At 44.6% G+C, this 19,781-nt stretch overlaps 1 protein-coding gene across 1 annotated transcript; it reads right to left on the minus strand.

Annotated features, from left to right (window-relative positions):
- Positions 1 to 3,842: 3,842 nt before the first annotated feature.
- STYXL1 (serine/threonine/tyrosine interacting like 1) lies at positions 3,843 to 19,692 on the minus strand. Its single transcript, XM_026656458.1, has 10 exons — positions 19,610 to 19,692; positions 18,362 to 18,468; positions 16,720 to 16,781; positions 14,866 to 15,004; positions 14,532 to 14,588; positions 13,356 to 13,501; positions 11,412 to 11,557; positions 10,049 to 10,146; positions 7,487 to 7,596; positions 3,843 to 4,054 (listed from the first exon to the last, which is right to left on the minus strand). Exons 2-10 carry the CDS (start codon positions 18,462 to 18,464, stop codon positions 3,923 to 3,925), a joined length of 993 nt encoding a protein of 330 aa, XP_026512243.1. The 5' UTR covers positions 18,465 to 18,468; positions 19,610 to 19,692; the 3' UTR covers positions 3,843 to 3,922.
- Between the last annotated feature and the right edge of the window lie 89 nt (positions 19,693 to 19,781).

Here is a 19,781-nt window from a genome sequence, read left to right on the forward strand (position 1 = left end):
CCCCCCCCCCCCCCCGGTACCTGCCCCCGCCCCCCCGGCACCTGCCTCCTCCCCAGAGCTGCCCCCGGCAAGCCGCCCCCCCCCAGAGCTCCCCGGTGCCCGCCTCCGGCAAGCCCCGCCCCCCCGGCACCTGCACCTGCACGTGCTGGAAGCCGCCCTGCAGCTCCTCCCAGTCCCGCAGACACTCGCTGACCGAGGCCCGGAGGCTCATGGCGGCACCGGCGGGGTGACGGGGCGGCACGAACCGGCAGCGCCGCTCCGCTCTCAGCGGCCTCCGGACAGGGGCACTTCCGGGACCCGCCGCGACCAATCGTCACGGGGGTGCGGCCGGCGCCGTCCTGACGTCACAACCAATCGGCGCTCGGGGGCGGCGCTTTCGAACGCCACGCGACGGTGGAGCGAGGGGAAGGCTGCGGCAACAACAGCCTGGGGCGGGGGCGTTGGGGGGGGGGGCCCGGGGGAAGACCGGGGGGGGGGGGGGGGGGGGGGGACCCGAGGGAGCAGCCCGGGGGGTGGTGTTGTGGGGTGACCTGGGTGAGCAGCCTCGATGGGGGCGTATCTAGGGGGATATTTCCTTCCTTTCCCTTAGGGTCAGTCACAGATTTTCTCACTGGCAGTTCAATGGGAAATCTCTCAGTTCTAATCAGTCTGAAGTGATCGATGCTGATAAGTCTGAATTTGAAAAACACAACTGACATAGATCTCAGACTGCAGGTGGTTGGCCTCTGATTTTACATCCCAGACAGCATCTCCAGCCGCACAGTGCCCCTAACTTGGGCTTTGGCATAGTACGGAAGCAGATGGTACACAGCACCACAGAAGCAACCTCTTCTTAGTATCTTGGGTTTTCCTTTCTACTTGTTCCTGTGAAGTACTAGCCTGGCCTGACCCGACCCTCCTGACCTTGGGAGACCCCATGAGAGTAAAGCCCAAAGCGCATTGACTACTCTTAAGTACTGCCCTTAAAATAAACCGACAAATAACCTCCCTATGAATCCAACTGATGAAACCTGAGCTTCTGCTCCTCCTCATTTAGAGGCCGCAAGGCACCAGTTTAACAGTAGACTTTGTACCTCCAACTGTTACAGACATTCCTGATTTTTGACTGAGAGTTGCTGTGACCCATCCATAAAAGATTTGCCTTGCATTTAACAGTAATACAATCTGTGAGGCACAAGAGGTGGTGGGGTATTTATCTCTAGGGCCAGACCAAAAGCATGCTGAAACCAATGGAAATCTTCCTATTGATCTCAATGGGCTTTGGCCCGGTCCCTTATACCACACAGTGTCTGAGTCCCAGATCCTCAGATGTATTTAGGCACCTAACTCCCATTGATTTCAAAATCAACAAAATCATCATCACTTTATAGGTCACACGTGGTCTAGTTTCTTCCCTTCTTCCTCTGAGCCTGCTGGGGATTTTGTATTCCTCCTCCATCATCTGCCTTCTTTCCTTTCCCTGTTGTTTTCCTTGTGGCTGTGGCTATATCCGCAATACCGTGAAGTCCATCTGCAGCCCCCACTCCCCTCCAATGTGTTATTTTGATGTTCTTGTTAGATTCGAGTGATATTTTTTAATGTGAGGAAATTGTTCAGATCCCTGTGCAGTGTTTGGGAGGATCTTGGATGTTCTTTCCTTGCTTATTTTCCTCGTAGGGTGCTAACTTCATCGACTGTTTGCCCTTTCATTGTAAATCAGCACGTGCCTTCGGCACTGCATACAGTGCTCACTTCTGGAAATCCTTCTGGAGGGACATTGAAATCAGTACATTTGAGATACTAATGCAAGTAGAAGCCTTGGGGCTGGAATAGTCAAAGGAGTCTAAGAGAGTTAGGTCTCCAAACGCCATTGAAATACAATGAGAGATGAGTGTCTAACTCCCTGGGCCCCCTTTGAAAATCCAGTCTATACATTTGCTCCAGGGCAGATTGGAAGACTGCACAAGCCTTGTGGCCCTTTAAGGCAAGGAAAGAATTGTAAGTAAGTCCTTTATTGAGAAGTGCCACCAAGTGGTTAGTGCTTGGAACTGAATGTCAGGAAGCCTGAGTCCTAGTTCCACCTGTCACTGAGGGTATAAACAGCAGTTAAACCTCCGCAGCTGTCCCGGGTCAGGTGACTTGGGCTTGCTCAGGCTGCGGTGCTGTAAAACTGTTCTGTAGATCTTTGGGCTTGGCCTAGAGTCGGAGCTCTGGGGCCTAGTGAGGCAGGAGGGTCCCAGAGCCCAAGCCCGAACCCGAATGTCTACATCGCAGTTAAACAGCCCTGCAGCCCAAGTGCCGTGAGCCCAAGTCAGCTGACATACTGCAGCATAGCCATACCCTCACTCACTTAGTGTTCTTAAACAAGTCACAACCACGCTGTGCTTCTGCTCCCCCTATGCAAAATGAGTAGAATGAGATCCGCCTTTCTAAATTGCTCTGAAATCCTGGGAAGTAAGGGCAGATCCTCAGCTGCTGTAAACTGGCATAATTCCCTTGAAGTCAATGGAGTTTTGCTGATACACATCAGCTGAAGATCTGGACCATAAGGTGCCACATAAGTACATAGTATTTTCTTAAAAAATAATGGTTCTGAAACAAAGTGCAAAACTGACAGACCCATTTATAGATCTCACTGCAGTGAAAAGACATTAGTACAGAAAATCTACCTCTGATTGCAATGTACAGCACCGGTGTTTAGTTCTGGTCATCCGACTTCCACAAAGCATACACATTTCAGCACTCAGAAGTAGTTAGTTGTCTCAATTCATTAGCAAGAATGTCAAGGTTGAGTCATTCTGTCCCAGGCTAGAGTTATTGAGGCTGTAATAATGTTTTGGTACAAACCTGTCAAAAAACCTTTGAAGGTTCAGATTTAGGATGAAGATTTAAAATGAAGGACATAATATAACTGTCAGAGTAGGGAGGTCAAAATGTGGTGTAAGGCCTACGTAACATTTTCTATAAGCTCTTATGCTGTGCTGCTAATGTATGGAATTTACAGCTTCATCATCATCATGTTCCCATTACACCTCTGGTGTTAAGGGCAGCGACGAAGCTCCTCCACTCCTGTCTGTTTCTGGCAAGGCTTTCAATGGTTCCCCAGCTGTGCCCCAGGTTTTTCAGCTCAGTTTCCATAGCTCTTTACTGTGCTGTTTTCAGGCGGCCTCGTTTTGGCTTGCCTTCAGGTGTCCATCTTCTTGCTATTCTGGGGATGGAATCAGCTTGGGCAGGACTTTAATTTGGCTTAATATAATAGGACTGGAGCTTCAAATAGAACTTCAAAGCAAAGAAGTCTGACTGTTGCAATATGAGGAGGCAAGTAGGAGGCAAGGCTGGAGAGCCTGGGCCCAAATAAATCAATGGGAGATACATGGGTGTGTGAAGGCATTACTCCATCTTGGGATTGGACTGTACATCTGAGAGAATGCATTTGTAATGGAGTAATTCCTGAACTGTTGAAATTCTGTATCACATATTTATCTGTCTGTCTGGTAAAGTACCCATTTACCATCCAAGGGTAGAGATCCATGGACGGGTTTTCAATGATGCTGCTCACCAGCAGCCCCTACTGGCTTCAATGGGAGCTGCAGGTGCTCAGCACTTTGATAATCAGCCCGCAATTGACCTAGCCAACAGAAGTGACCATTAAAACAAAACGAGCCAAATCCTGAAGTCGTTATTCATGCACAACTCCCACTGACTGTTCAGCAAATTTGCCTGAATAAGGGATTGGATCCCAAATGATGGCCCCCAAATGACGTAAATAATAACATGTGAAGATGAAAACCAATCCTAAAGGTTCCGATTATTATATTATTCTTATTGTTTTACTCACAGCAACCAATTCTAGTCAAACCTTACCTAAACAATACAGCCCAAGTTAAACTGTGGTACAGATGGAAAGGCTTCTTTGCCTGTTGGATGTTCTCCTTGCTGACTGTCAGTAATGTGGTTCGGAGATATCTGTGATCGCTGACCCATAGATTTGGCTTTCCCAGTCTGACAGCTGTTGTACAAAGCCACGGTTTGGTCTCATGTTTGTTTTGCATTTCTGGATGTATTTCCAAGCCCTCTACAAATACAAGTAAAGACAGGGAGAAGACTCAGGAACTTGCTTACTTTGTATTGTCCAGGTTACAATTACACCTCTACCCCGATAGAACGCGACCCGATATAACACAAATTCTGCTATAACGCGGTAAAGCAGTGCTCCGGGGGGGCGGGGCTGCGCACTCCGACGGATCAAAGCAAGTTCGATATAACGCGGTTTCACCTATAACGCAGTAAGATTTTTTGGCTCCCGAGGACAGCGTTATATCGGGGTAGAGGTGTACCTCTAAGTCTTAGAACGATTAATTATTTGCATTTTCATAGCATCTAGGAGCTTCACTCATGGCCCAGGACCCTATTGTGCCAAGTGCTGAACAAATACAGAACAGAAATGAACCAATCTGGTATCTGGACCAGTAGAGAAAGAAAAGGACACAGTGAATTACAAGTATCAGAGGGGTAGCCCTGTTAGTCTGGATCTGTAAAAAGCAACAGAGAGTCCTGTGGCACCTTATAGACTAACAGATGTATTGGAGCATAAGCTTTCGTGGGTGAATATTACAAGGTTTTTTTTAACCCCTGCCCTCCCCACATAACTCCTTTATGGGTCAGGACCCCTACAATTACAACACGGTGAAATTTCAGATTTAAATAGCTGAAATAATTAAATTTATGATTTTTTAAATCCTATGACTGTGAAATTGATCAAAATGGACTGTGAATTTGGTAGGGCCCTATCTATAATGAACCAAACTGATATCCTGCAGTGTTCAGCTCAGGCCTCTTTCTTCATCTATGATGTACCTGCCATCATTCTGCAGCAAGACAATGCCAGAGCCCTACCTTGGGCTACTGGGTCTGAGTGTAGTGTAAAATGCTAACGGTCTTTTTCAATGGAAAAAGCAGAGAAACTGCACGACAGAGGGTCTCCTGTTCCTGGATTGGCACTATATGCTATTGCACAGTGGTGATCTACAGCAGCAAAGCAGCGGTCCAGCTATCCCAAAGTGCTAATTACAGCCATCTCGATGGTTTGTTAGTTTCAGGTAATTAGCTTGGATTGCTGTTACACGGCAGGGTTGTGACACAAATGCACTGCACTCCTCTCTGGCTACGCTACTGAAGTTACTGAGTAATGTCCCTCTCCCCAGATAAAATCAGAATTTCTTATAGCAATCAGGAGCATAATTAGGATTGCTTAAGCTTAATGAGATGAAAGGTGAAATGGTATTGCCTGGTTTCTTCCGGATCTCTGATACTGGAGACCAACAGCCTAAACCTCTAACCTGCTTATGATTAATTCCTAATCACACAAGTAATCAGTGGGTCTCCACACACACTAATTACTCATATGAGTAAGGGTTTGGCAGGAGCATGTTCTACCAGTGCAATTTCTTTTAACGTACTCATGTCTCCAGATCCCTGAAGCCTCACTAAAGCATTCCAAGACTTTTGTCCAAACTGGGTCAAAGACCTAATTGAAAGAGCAGCTTGAGTATATTTCACTGCTGCACTCCAGCAAGACTGTCTGTTTGAATCATCCCATAGGAAAGCTTCGTGCAACAGGAATCTCAAGCATTCAACCTGTTTCACTATGGACAGCCTGTGGGGAGGGTGCTCTGGAGTAGATGTATTTCTGTTTAGATTTGACAAGATGTTAAAACAAAAACGTTGATCACAATAAAGGGAAAAGTCAGTTATCAGCCTTGGACTTTTGCACTGTGGGTGCAATAAGTTAAGTATTTTAGTAGGGCTCACATGGGAGGGTGTGATAGTGATTGAACTGTTATCAGTCTGTGGGAGCAATCAGATCCAGTATTAGTAGGGTAGGTTCCAGTGCCTGTGCAAAGTATGCAGCGAGTCTCTAATATTCTGCTGGCAAACTCATTCTGCAATTACTCTGATGTGCCTTGCAGGGTAAGAAGCCTCATTTTATGTTGCAAATGTTTACACACAAAAATGGGTCAGGTTCGTGCTCAGCTTCAGGATTCAGTTTGGATTCAAATACATCTCTACCCCAATATAACGCGACCCGATATAACACGAATTCGGATATAACACGGTAAAGCAGTGCTCCGGGGGGGGCAGGGCTGTGCACTCTGGGGGATCAAAGCAAGTTCGATATAACGCGGTTTCACCTATAACGTGGTACTTTTTTTGGCTCCCGAGGACAGCGTTATATCGAGGTAGAGGTGGACTCAATTTCCAGAAGAGGGGCTCCTTTTCCAAACACAACCAAGACTTTTAGCGGGCCTCACTTCAAAGGCATGGAGGAGATCAGATAGCACTGATACCCCAGTCTGCCCAGAGAAGGCAGAATGAGAGACAGACCCATCTTTTCAAAATGCTGGGACACCGAGTAAACTGAGGAACATCCTGGAATTTGGGGATAAGCCACCAATCTAGTATACAGCTAGGTACTTCTCAGCCTTCACCCAATATTTTTCTGAAGACTTGTGGAGCTACGTAATGAGATGTGTTGGTCCGTTAAGGTTGAGGAGAGCACCCCTCGTAGACTAAAAGAACAGGAGTACTTGTGGCACCTTAGAGACTAACAAATTTCGTGGGCTACAGCCCGCTTCTTCGGATGCATAGAATGGAACATATATTGAGGAGATATAGATACACATACAGAGAGCATGAAAAGGTGGGAGTTGTCTTACCAACTCTGAGAGGCCAATTAAGTAAGAGGAAAAAATTTTTTTTGATGTGATAAGAAGTGTGAGAGTACTTACATGGGGAGACAGATAGAGACACTTCTTATCAAACTGTCTGTACTGGGCTATCTTGATTATCACTTCAAAAGTTTTTTAGTTAGTCGCTAAGGTGCCACAAGTACTCCTGTTCTTTTTGCGGATACAGACTAACACGGCTGCTACTCTGAAACCTCTTAGACTAGTGCAACCCTATTCTGGGTTTCCCTAGAACAATATCTGTGGGTCAAGGGATGTGGTCTTGGGGAAGCAATCTGGGATTTTAAAGACACCCATGCTGCTGACCTCAGCTTTAGGGCACAAAGCCAGAGTTCCACAAACAGGGTGGGCTGGACTTCCTATATCCCGCAAGAGTAAGGGACAAAGCCAGGTCATGGTAGCTCCCAGATTCAGAAAGTCTCTCTCTCTCTGAGATCCAGGAGAGCAGAGTTGCTTAGATTTGTAATTCTTCCAGTCAGTCATGTTTGTAGTCCTGGCTTCCGGGCAGGTCTGTTGGCAAACAGGGGAGGGTAGATACAGATCACTCTCCAGCAGATACTGAGCTGCGTTATCACAGGCCCAGGAATCAAACCCAAGTCTCCTCCTTGATGTTACAGATATGTCACACAATGTATTCAGGGAGTCTGAATTAAAGTACAGGTTATTTGCTCCTCATTACGCCAGCACCTCAGAAGAGTTCAGAAATAGAAATGTACAGGAGACCACGTCACTCTCTGCAGAAAGCAGAAGTGTGGATGTACCTTTAAGGGATAATGGGATGAATGCATGAGGAAGGCCATTACCGCCGTGCTGCTCCGACTTAGACCCAGGGTAGAGAAAACCAGAACTGCTCCAAGAGCCATCTGAGCATCTAACCAAAGAAAAGTGCATTACAAATTAGTGTCTTGAAAAATCAAAGCCAGAGAACTCTCCCCACTCCTCTTAGTTTTTAAATGAATTTCTAATGCTGGTGAAAGGTGCCAGATAAATAGTCCCAGAGACACAAGCCCGCTTAAACCACTGAATAGGTACAGCTGGGCAGTGTCAGGACACGTTTCTCTACACCGCCCCAGAGGGGTCTGTCCTGGATGGATTGGGTTAAGAAGTTAGCTTTTGGACCTAAGTTAGCCTAAGTGTAGAGGAGTATGGAAAACTGAAGTTGCTAGTGTGAGAAATTAGAGTGTTATGGGAAAGTAAGAGTTAGCAAGGATCTGATTCAGGGTCATGTTACTGTTATGTTTTGATTATAACTAGTTTCAGCAAAGTTTTTAATGAGTGTTTTTGAGAAATGTGAATGTTTTATTAAAATGCTATCAATACTGACAGTGTAGGAAGGACATTGGTGCAGATGTTAATTTAAATAATATGTAAAATAAAGAGCCAATAAGGATCCCACAGCTGAATAGGGGCCAGATCCCACTCTAGGGAGCACAGATGTGTGTGACTTGGGGGGAGCTCAGAGGAGGAAGTTAAGAAGAAATTTGGGGAGTACAGGAGTGTCTCCTCACTGATCACACGGGAGGGTTTGCCCAGAACAGATTTGCTGAGTCGGCGTCTGTGCTCCCAGGCACCCAGCCCGTGGCTCAGGTTTTAAGAGGGAAATGTGTAACTGACCTCCCAGAAGGGAGCAGTCAGACAACTGACCTTTTGGGAACAGAGAGAGGCGTGACAGAGGGTATCCCAATACAGGTCCCACTTTTTCAAAATGCTGTTCCTAATGTACTTGTGAAAACTAACTCTCTTTAAGACAGGATAAGAATCCTACTAACGATTTGGGTGTCAGTGAAAATGCTAATGACCCACCTGAGAAAGGGGAGGAGGAAGCAATCTCCCGGGCAGGTGAAATCCACCCAGAAACTAAGCAAAAGCTGCTGAGAGAAGAGGGTGGGGAAAGTTCCAATATTTGGAGTGAAAATTACAAAGAAGCCCTAGAAGGGAGGGTGGATTTTTTGCATGGGCACAGCCTTGGAGATGGAATGCAGCTCCACAGGGGGCCGACCAGTTAACAGCAGTAATAGCTGGCACAGCAGAAAAAGCATAACAAACCTAGACTGCTTGTGTGGAAGGGGAAACTGAGGCACACTGTCTCATGGCATTGGTGGCCTTCCTGAAGACCTTACAGACAGCCTCTGTCTCATGGCTGCTGTGGTCCTACAGAGACATGTGACCAAGTCACCTAGTACTGGACTCCATGATAATACAAGTGTTTTTCCATTGAGGGAGTGTGGGAATCAAACTGGGAGACAAAGGGTTCCCGCCAGGGGTGAAAGTAAAGCGGTACGGGCCGGTACGGCGTACCGTTAAAAAGTGGCCGTCGGTACCAGCCCCTATCACCTTACTTTAAAACACTGCCATGGGAGCACGCGGAGCTGGTTGCCGTACCACTAAGTTTTCAATTTTACTTTCACCCCTGGTTCCCGCCATATGTAAAACCTATTCAAGGTAGGGGAATGACATCATCATGGTTCCTTCATCACTGACTCCCTGCCCAAGAAAGAAGACTGCTGAAAACACCTGAGAAACAAAAGACTGAACTTGGGGGAAGGGCTGAGCCCAGGTTAGAGGGTTTACTAGCCTGTGAAAGGAATATCTGGAGTTTTAAGCTGCTAGCAAGTGCAGCTTGCCTTCAAGAATCTCTGCAATCTGCCTAAAACAACATTCAGAGTGAGAATTTTCTACTTATAACCAATTCATTAAGCTTAGACTGTGTTTTTTGTTTTATTTGCTAGGTAATCTGCTTTGATCTATTTGCTATCACTTAAAATCTATCTTTTGTAGTTAATAAATTTGTTTTTATTTTGTCTAAAACCGGTGTGTGGAAATCATAACTTGGGGCAGAAAGCGGTGTATATGCCTCTCCACTTTGAGGGAGGGCGCGAATTTCATGAGCTTACGCTATACCGTTCTCTGTGCAGCGCAAGATGGTATAATTTGGGGTTTACCCTCTAAAGGGGGGTGCGTGCCTTAGGAACTGGGAGGTGCCTTAGCTTTGCCTTCCCATGCAGGGGCTGGTTAAAGAACCTGTGTGTGTAGTGCTGAGTGTGTCCTTACCTATGTGTATGCTGGTGACTTAGCAAGCTTGGAGAGCTTAGCAACTTGTCACAGCATTACAGGGTGAAAAGGGAGTCCAGGCTGGTGGATCAGGCGGGCTCAGTGGTACCCCAGTTCCAGGCGGCATCCCGAGAGGGGGGAACCCATCACACCAGTAAATGGACTGAACAGCTCCAGTTGGGACCATGCTTCTAGGTGTTAAAAGACTACGAACCTCCACACTCAAAAGAACAGTGTGCACACTTGATAGTTATAGATCAGAATCCACTCACCTATGAAGTGACAAATGGTGGGAAAAAAGGAAAAAAGATCTGCATCGGGAGAATCTGCCACAGAAACATGAAGAAGTGTTTTGCTTTCATCTGTGAAACTGGAAAGGGAGCACACAGGAGAGATGTTAAACAGGCCAATAAAGTAGTTCTGCCAAATTCTACTTGCCTGGGGCAAATCAGCCATATTTTATTTGACGTTACATGAGTAATAACTTTTCATTGTCATCATCATAGTAAGGAACGGTGAGTAAGACACTGAGGCTGCATTAGGTGCATAACCAATAGTTCCATTATCAGTCAGCCAACCTAAACTGTGTTAGTATTTATGTATTAACATGACCCTATAGTATGTTCTACCTGGGAGCTTGATGAAGGCAGATAGCTGAAAGCAAGTGTTCTTTCATGTCATACATGTTTTGGGAGTTTCCTAAATATATAATTAATGTACACAGACGCTGCTTCATATGGTTTCTTATTAAAGTGTCATACACCTTACAACGTATCTCATCTCACTGAGAAACGGCTGCAAAACAACGAAGAGGAATTTTTAAGCTATGCAGATGCATTTCATGTAATGAACAGTGACTTAGAGCTGAGAGGAAGCCCAGTTCTCTGAGATTTTTGAGGGTTCTCTTTGGAGCCAGATACACAAGAAATGCTTGGTTATTGGTAAAACTGGCTGCAAAAATGTAGCCAGGCAGAAAGCTATATTTGTCCTCACTCGTCACATCCTTGCAAAATGTCTCTGGGTTTTTGGCTGTATCGAGCTGTAGTTCTAATATAGCTCGCCCACTGACTTGAGTGGCTAGTCAAATAGCTTCAGTCAGTGACAAATACAGAAAAAGGAGTAAGAGAAATCACACAAAAGGTAAATGAATTGCATTTGAAAGCATGTTGGTTTGTACATTTTCCTCTTAAATGTAGCATTAGGTTCATTGTGAAGGTTGGTGTTGAACTCTTAGGCCCAGATTCTTACAGGTATTTAGATGCCTAATTTCCATTGATTTCAATGGGAGGTAAGCACCTCGGTACCTCTGAGGATCTGGGTCCCAGTGATAACGATCCCATTCTTGCTCTACATAGTCTCACTTCTTCTGAGTTACGGTAGGCTGAGGCAGTAACGAGTCATTGCTTTGCAACCTCTAAAGTAGAGAAGTCAGAAGAACAAGCTTTAAATAGCTTTAAGTTTATCCCATACTTCTAATCACCATCCTACTCTGACTGAATGAGTATCTCACAAGGTTCCTGGAAGGTCCACAAACATGCAGCTTCTGCTACTGGGCTCCCGTGCTGTACTGCATAACTTGGCAGCTTTTCACACACACAACCATCGATGCAAATCCAACTAGACCATTTGACTTACAGTGTTGCAATCTCCTCTGAGATGTTGACTTGTGCTTTGATTTTCAGATCCTTCTGAATCTGTTGGTCACAGGCCTGCCTGCAATCTCCCATATATAACTGAGCAGGCAATATCTCTACAGGGTATGGCTGAAAAGCATCCAGTTCCTGCACAAGAGAAACAAAAGGATTAATACAGTTGAAAGAACTATCTATTTGCCTTCATATATCTATTTCTATATCTATTTGCCTTCATCTTAGCTTGGAAAGTTCTTAAACCTGAATCCTGAGAAGAAATGAACCAATGCTCAGTCAATGTCCTACACCTACATTCAAACAGAAATGGGGTACATTCATTTAATCGGACAGATATTCTGAAGAACAGAAGTTATAACTAGACTCAGTCAATGAAATGAACATGGTCACTGCCAATGTGGCCCTGCTGGAATAAAAAAAAAGAATAAGAGATAGACTATGTCCTTTGTAATGCAGGGAAGGACACTAGTACCTCAGATTAATTAGAGTTTGCTAATTACTTGGTCCAAGGCCAAATGAAACCACTTCTCAACCCGGACTGGCAGGTGTAGTGTGACTGCATAACACAACTCCAACTCATCGCTCCTACCAGAGCAGGAAAAATTCTGAGCATAGCTTAGCACAGCCTACTCTTTGGGCAGCATGAAGGCTAAGGACAAAATTCTGTAGCCGTGCCAAGAGTGGAAGGGAAGATAGTTGAGTAATGACTATGCACCAGTGTTCACCACTGAAATGCAGCCCTCACTAGGGTGAAACACAATAGCTGTTTGACAGCACAAAGCAGCACTGAACAATAGTTTAGAGAAGGAAGTATAGGAGAATGCTGTATCCAACTGTAACTGCAGGGAGAATTGAGGTAGATGGCGTGTCAGACATCATAAAGAAGCAAAAAAGGTCACCAAACAATTTATTTTCTCCTTTGCAGATCACTCGTAAGCCACCTTATTAAGCCAGCATAACTGGAGCACTACACAGGCCAGCAACTTATTACACAGCTATGTGAAACAGAAGGAGTAACAGAAAGCAAAGACATGTTGCAGAGACACGTCACTACCTTTTTTTTTTAAGCCTTGTCCTAGATGTTAAAGTGGGATGCTTATCTCTCACAGTCTAAGCAGGCTCCAGTCAGGTTAATGTTTGGGTAAGAGAACAGAACAGGATGCTGTTGGAAATAATGTAAGTGACTCAATAGGTGGCACTTTTCTCCCTGAGTCAATACTTGAAAAAATGTATCAGTTTGCTTTGTGATCCTTTGGGATGAAAGCCATTGCATGTAAGAAGTTATTAAAGACATATCTTAAAAAAACAGTCACAATTTCTGCCCAAACATGTTTACCTGCTATTGTTATAACACCTCAGATTACTATAACTGAAAGATTTGTTTAATCTAACAGCACTTTACGGTTAGTCAGTTTCCCATGTTGTTTTTGTGAGTTTTTCCACACAACATCAGGAAGAGAAAAATAGATACTTGTGCTTGTAAAAGAACAAAAATTAGCAGAGGGACTCCAGGGCAAGGGTATTACTTGAAATGACTTTTGACTCCTTTTTTAAAATTGACTGGACATCAGATTGACAGTGTCCCTTTAATTATTACTAGGGAATTCACTGGAATCAGGGCCGGCTCCAGGCACCAGCCCACCAAGCTTGTGCTTGGGGCGGCACCTGGAGGGGGGCGGCGCAGCGCGGCGCTCCGGCCGCCGGGGAGAGCGGGGCCATGGCCGGGCTCGCCGCCCTCCCCCCTGGCGCCCTCCCCCCGGCCGCCGGGGGGAGAGCGGAGCCCCCGCCGCAGTGGGGGGGGGGCGGCCGGAGGCTTTTTTGCCTGGGGCGGCAAAAAAGCCAGAGCCGGCCCTGACTGGAATTAGTTGAATGGACATAGAAAAATTCTATTTATAGCTGAAGACCTGGCCCCTCTCTCCAATAATCTCACCTGAGGCATCCAGAATATCTTCTGAGTCCTCAAGAAATGGTAGCACGCAGTGAAGCTCTCATACCCTCCTTTCAGGATGCGGACTGGGTGGCGGGTGAACTGCTCTAAGACTCTGGCACACTGGATGGCAGCCCCTACCTCAGCATCTAAAGACATGGAAAAGCTATTACACATGGTTACTGCAGGGAATCGGATGGGGAGAGGGTTATTTCCAACAGGCCCTGAGTACTTGGGGTGAAATCGTGACCCTAGACATCAGTAACTAAACTCCCTTTGGCTTCAATGGCGCCAGGATTTCACCCCGATGTCTGAAGGACCTTGAGAGTGCAGGATTAAAAGCTACAATCACTCTCCAGCCACTGCTGCTGCAAGGAAGCCACTGGGGATGTTTCTGACATTCCCTACGAACCTCTTGTCTGGAGAGCTCCTTTTTTTCTATTGTCATATTTTTTTTTTCTTCCTCTTGTTCCTGTCATATCAAAGACAAGGTATGTGTTTGTTCACTTCTTAGGCCTGGTCTACACTAGGAAATTAGGTCGGGATAACGACATCGCTCAGGGGTGTGAAAAATCACACTGTGCTGCTGTATGCGTAGACAAGCCTTTAGTTAGGTCTTATGGACAATTTTATCAAATCTGCAAATAGCTGGATTTTAAGAATTCACAAAGCTATTTTTAACAAACTAGCAGTTAAAATTTCAACTTTCCTGGCTTTGTCAGTTTCACACTAACGCCGGAAACAAGGTGAAATGTGCTGAAAGTGGATCATGTCCTCTTAAAAACATCTGTGTTTGCAAAATACTTCTATGCTAACTAGAACTGTTATAGTCACTTTGCGACACCAGATAATGGGGGGCAGGGGAGATCTAGAAGCCAGGACTGTGATTCTGCAATGAGCTGCAAGGTCACTACAAGTTCAGGGTCTAAAAGGTAATCTGCCGTTTGGGAAAAATAATTTCAATGTTTCCTGGTATCTTTAAATTAACTCAACAGATGCACGAAGCTATCAGTGCCATGATCTGCGTTTTATTCTCTGGGTTTCCAGACCTAAGCATTTGCCACAGAACTTCATCTAATTACTACTCTCATTAAAGATAAATCCTATTTTTGTTACTATGATAATGCAAATTCTTCTTTTTTTTAATCCTGAGCTTACTAATAAAAAGAAAGAACTCACTTTGTGAACACGAAGAACTGGATTCATCTCCTGAGATCTCTGAGGCAGCTTTAGTCCCTAAAAAGCAATAAAGAAACACACTAAACCCCAGTTGAACTGGGGAAAATAGCCTCTTTTCCACTTAAATGGTTTTGAAAGCGAAGGGTTCACATATTGAAAGATGAGCCAGCCTAGACCCAGGGACCTTGAAAGAAAATCTGGATTTATAAAGCCTAGAATAGAACATGTGAAATATTATGACAAACAGAGGCTTATTGATGGTGTAATGTTACCAAAATAAAGGTGGTGCACTTAAGTATTCTTGTCAAGTTATTTAAAAGAGAAATAAACATACCTTTTTCACCCTCCTCCTTCTCTTCGTAATCATCATAATCGGTATCGTCCAAAGAGCTGGTTTTGCCATCATACACGACACAATATTTGACACACTCCAGCTCAACTGATTCAGGTATCAGATAGTCCCCCATAGGATTCTAGCAAAACCACAAAAGAATCTTATTAAGAGGGGGACTGCATTTTTCCTCATGGAACTATCCCTAGCAATTTCTTCCAAATTACCATTATACCTTATTTTGAAGAAAGTGGGCGGAATTCAGAAGTGATGTAAGTTACATGTCAGCAAGTGGGTCTGGGTCTAAGTCTATGGGAGAGCTAGGGTGGTGTGTAACTTATATGCTGAGGAACTGCAAGAAGATGCAACTCATTCCTGATTCACTGTTGCCTCTCACCCTGAGCAATCATTTACCCCAGTGTAAAGTTGGTATAACTAATTCAGAATGGTAGTGATTTACCTTTACATTGCACGGGTGTAAATGCAAAGCAGTGGACAGTGTGGCCTCCTCCGAGTCACCCCTTTGTTTCATCCTGTCTTTTGAGCATCAGCTTTTTTCCCCAGATCTCTGAATGTGTTTTTCCCTAAGTTGGCAGCCTCCAGCCCTGCAGTATTTATTTATCATTGCAATGGTCACCATGGAACTATTTTAAACCAGCTCAAATGTTCCTATTTTCTTGAAATCGTCACTTGTACTTTCTAGCGAATGCAGTGATGTTTACCAGTGAAGGCACTTAAGGCTGAGATTTGCAAAGCCACCTAAGGGAGTTAGAAGCACAGTTCCTATTAATGGGACTTGTGTATCTAACTCCTTTAGGTGAATCCCAGAAGTTAGAGATGGAAAAGACCTAGGAGGTCATTTTGTTGGCCTACCTGCCAATACAGTAGATTTTTGAATGCTTTGTCCTCTCTAATGTTAGACATCTCAAGCGATGAGGGTTTCACTTCAGCCCTTTGTGAGACAACTCTGCAATAGCTCTTATTGCTGGAATATTCTTCCTGATATTCAACTTCAATGTCTCCCTTCTTTAGGCTACTGTAATCTCACTTCCCCTCTTTTCTACCCCAATCTGCATCACCTCTTGTGGGATAAATCAAATATTCAAGAATCAGGCAGGAGAGAGACTGGAGCAGTTCCTCATCCTTTTTGGCTAATTCTATCTCACTGCTAAATGCTGACTCCTAGGGTATGTCTACACTACGGGATTAATCCGAATTTAGATAATTCGAATTTGGGAAACAGGTTGTATAAATTCGATTGTGCGCGGCCACACTAAGCACCTTAATTCGGTTTTTAACCACATTAATTCGGTGGTGTGCGGCCACACTACCCCATTAATTTAAACACAGTAATTCGGTGGTGTGCGGCCACACTAACCCTAATTCGAATTAACAAAATCGATTTAGGCGCTACTCCGCTCGTCGAGGTGGAGTACAGAAATCGATTTTAAGTGCCCTTTAATTCGAATTAACTGGCTCTGTAGTGTGGACGGGTGAAGGGTTAATTCGGATTAACGCAGCTAAATCCGAATTAAAGTCGTAGTGTAGACCAGGCCCTAGAATCATCAGTGTGTGTGACTCATTAATGATCCAGAGCATTCACCCCTGCTGGAACACAGGGATACAAAGTGTTCTCTTCCCATGAAAGTAGGGGCTGCTGTGCCTGAGAAGATACCTCCCTGAGAAGCCTAAGTGGTGTTTGCATTGCGACTTTCTGTAGGAGGGGCAGCTTTAGCTTGCGGTCAGCTCCCTGGAGCCCTTTTGGTGACACTGACCAGGTGATATGCTCATTAGTGCAGAACAGAAGGTCATGGACAGCACACATGAATGATAAACCCGCTTGAAACCACAACTTACCTGTTTAACCCTTCTTGCTGTAATCACATGGCTTTCATTGTACTCACGCTTTGTACGGGCATCTGAAAATAACAATGAAGATTGTGTGAATGGTTTACATAGTGCCTTCAAGGCAGAATCCAGCTCCTTATGAAGCCAATGGGAGTTTAGACTGCAAAGAGCTCTACAAACCTTACAACTAGATACCCACCGCCGAAATACAGATTGTATAAATTTCTTCATGGGATTCCATGTTTATTGTGCCTATTGACTTTCAGGTTAAATGTCTCAGTTTGCAAGCAAAACAATGTTTTTTCAAGATGTCCGCCTTATGAATTTAACCTGGGATCTGAAAATCAAGCTGCATTATTTCCGTCTCACTACCACTAATCAAGATTCCGCAGGACCAAAGTCTGCAGTCATTGCACAGAGATTGCATAAATGTAATACAGGGCAGAATTTGATGCTGCAACTGGAATTTGGCAAACAATTCTATTGATGATGCAAAAGTCAGACTAGAATCCAGCTATTTCTCCCATAACTCTATTCTTCTGCTGTGCTAACCCAAATAATAGTTACAATTTATTTTGTCGTTACATTAAATAGATATGATGGAATGCACCCAGAGAGCAAGTGTGTGGAGTACGTAGGTGCCATTTTTACATGACCACTTTTATAATATGGCAACATTAAAACAATGTCTATGAAAAATTCCTAAATGCATTAGGAGTTCCTATTATAAAATAATATAATAGCTCTCATTAACATTTATATAGCACTTCATATGTTCAAAGCACTGAACAAACATTAACTAATTCCTCCCAACAACTCCGTGAGGAAGGCACTATTAGCTAGTGAAATCCATCACAGGTGTAATTGAATGGATTTACGTCAGGGATGAATCTGGCCCATTATCTCCATTTGACTGAGGGGAAACTGAGACACTGATGTCCAATTCAGAGGTGATATAAATGGTGTTGTAAGTTGTAGTGGTAATGAAAATGGCCCATTTCCAGCAATTGACAAGAAGATGTGAGGAACTGTGGGGGGGAAATTTCCCCATGCTTATTTTTTCCCCCCTACAGTTCCTCACATCTTCTTGTCAATTGCTGGAAATGGGCCATTTTCATTATCACTACAAACAGTTCTTTTTCTCTCCTGCTGATAATAGCTCACCTTAACTGATCACTCTCCTTATAGTGTGTATGGTAGCACTCATTGTTTCATGTTCTCTGTGTATATATATATATATATCTTCCTACTGTATTTTCCACTGCATGCATCCGATGAAGTGGGCTGTAGCCCACGGAAGCTTATACTCAAATAAATTCGTTAGTCTCTAAGGTGCCACAAGTACTCCTGTTCTTTTTACAAAGATCTTTGGGCACCATACAATCACATGCATGCTAATGGTTCAAGCAGGACTAAAGGACCTATCCCTGTTGCCCTGAACCTTGTACAGACATGTACACAAGTGCAAAGGGCCTGATTCAACTCCCATTACTGTTAATAGGCATCTTTTCACTGACTTTTATGGCAGTTGGGTCACTCCCAAAGCACATACAAAGTTTTCCAACAATCTAGCCCCAATAATTAAACAAAAGAATGACCTATATGACAAATCGCACAATAAAAATACATATCAACACTCTCATTAGCTTACCCAGTAAACAGAGATAGTTAGGCTCAGTTAACCTGGAGAGCTTCGTGGACTGGTTCAAGATGTTGTAAAGCTCTGTGGGCTCACAGAGAACCAACCCTGCCATTTTACTGAATGGAAATAATAATTAAAGTAAATACATTCTTAAAAGGTGAGTTCTTGCAAAGTAACCAAGCTAACGTGAAGAATTTACTTTTTATCCGTTCCAGCTCATCTGTGAATGAAAACAATCACTTTGAGCCCAAGCTTGAGTCCTTAAATCCTTGCCTTCATAAGGGATATTTGCTCCATGAGAACTGCAAGATCAGGCTTTTTAAAATATAGAGGTCAGAATTCCATCTACAAAAATCTAATTTAAATAGTGAAATATAAAAATGGAATATGATGTACAGAGCATCCACACCTGTGCACATCACTCAGATATGAAATGAACACGGAGAGATCCTATTGCCTAAAATCAGGACTTACATTTCTTAAAATTGTTTTCTTGGAGAAAAAATCCATGTTCAGTATTTCTGTATTTAGGGACTGATTTTGAGTGGTGCTGAGGCTGACTCCACTGGCAGAGGTAGGAGCTCAGCATTTCACAGGATTGGGGCCATGGCCATTAACAATTTATTTCTCCGTAACTTAGAAACGTGTTCCCCAAGTATCAGTGTTGTTAGGAAACAGAATAGATAGACACCACTCCTGCAGGCAATGGAAGACTGAAAAGCCTGAGATCTTCCTCTGACCAGATCAAATCTTCCCCGCCCTCCATCCCCTTGGAGTTTCTCTCTATATTTTGTAAAAATAAAAAAAAATTACATCAAATTTCAATAAATACAAAATAAAACAATATGCCCCCAGCGGTAAGTGATCCAGACAAAGGCTGGGGCTCCAGAACTCCACATTAAACGTCACCTTTGCAGCTTGCACAGGTTCTCCCACTCTGTTCAATGCCACTTCCGTGGAGTTTGTAGCCGTAGTACCCAGGGTGTCTGTTGCTATGGCATCAGTTGCCATGGCACCTATCACACCTGTGGCATCTGTTGCCATGGCACCCATGGAGATTTATTACCATGACACCTGTGACATCTGTTGCCATGTCACCTATGACCTTTGTTGCCATGGCACCCATGGAGGTCTGTTGCCATGACACCCGTGGCACCTGCAGCTGTGCCCCCTGTGGTACCCATTATGACTGTCAAGATCGCGCTAGCTCAGGGAGGGGCTTTCAAAGCCCTGGGCCCGGTCCCATTCCCATCTCACCTCCTGGTTGCTACGCAGCGACGCTCGGCCGTAACCAAGGCTGACGTCACTTGGGACCACCCCTTGCCCAGCTCTCGCGATCCTTTGGTGGGCGCAGTCTCGGCCCGGGCGCGCCTTGAGCGCGAAATCTCGCGGGGCTTCGGGGCTGTCTCGCGTTGCCTGCAGGCCGGAG

This window comes from Terrapene carolina, unplaced genomic scaffold (assembly GCF_002925995.2).
Source record: "Terrapene carolina triunguis isolate 2854851 unplaced genomic scaffold, T_m_triunguis-2.0 Scaffold231, whole genome shotgun sequence".
Lineage (NCBI taxonomy): Eukaryota > Metazoa > Chordata > Testudines > Emydidae > Terrapene > Terrapene triunguis.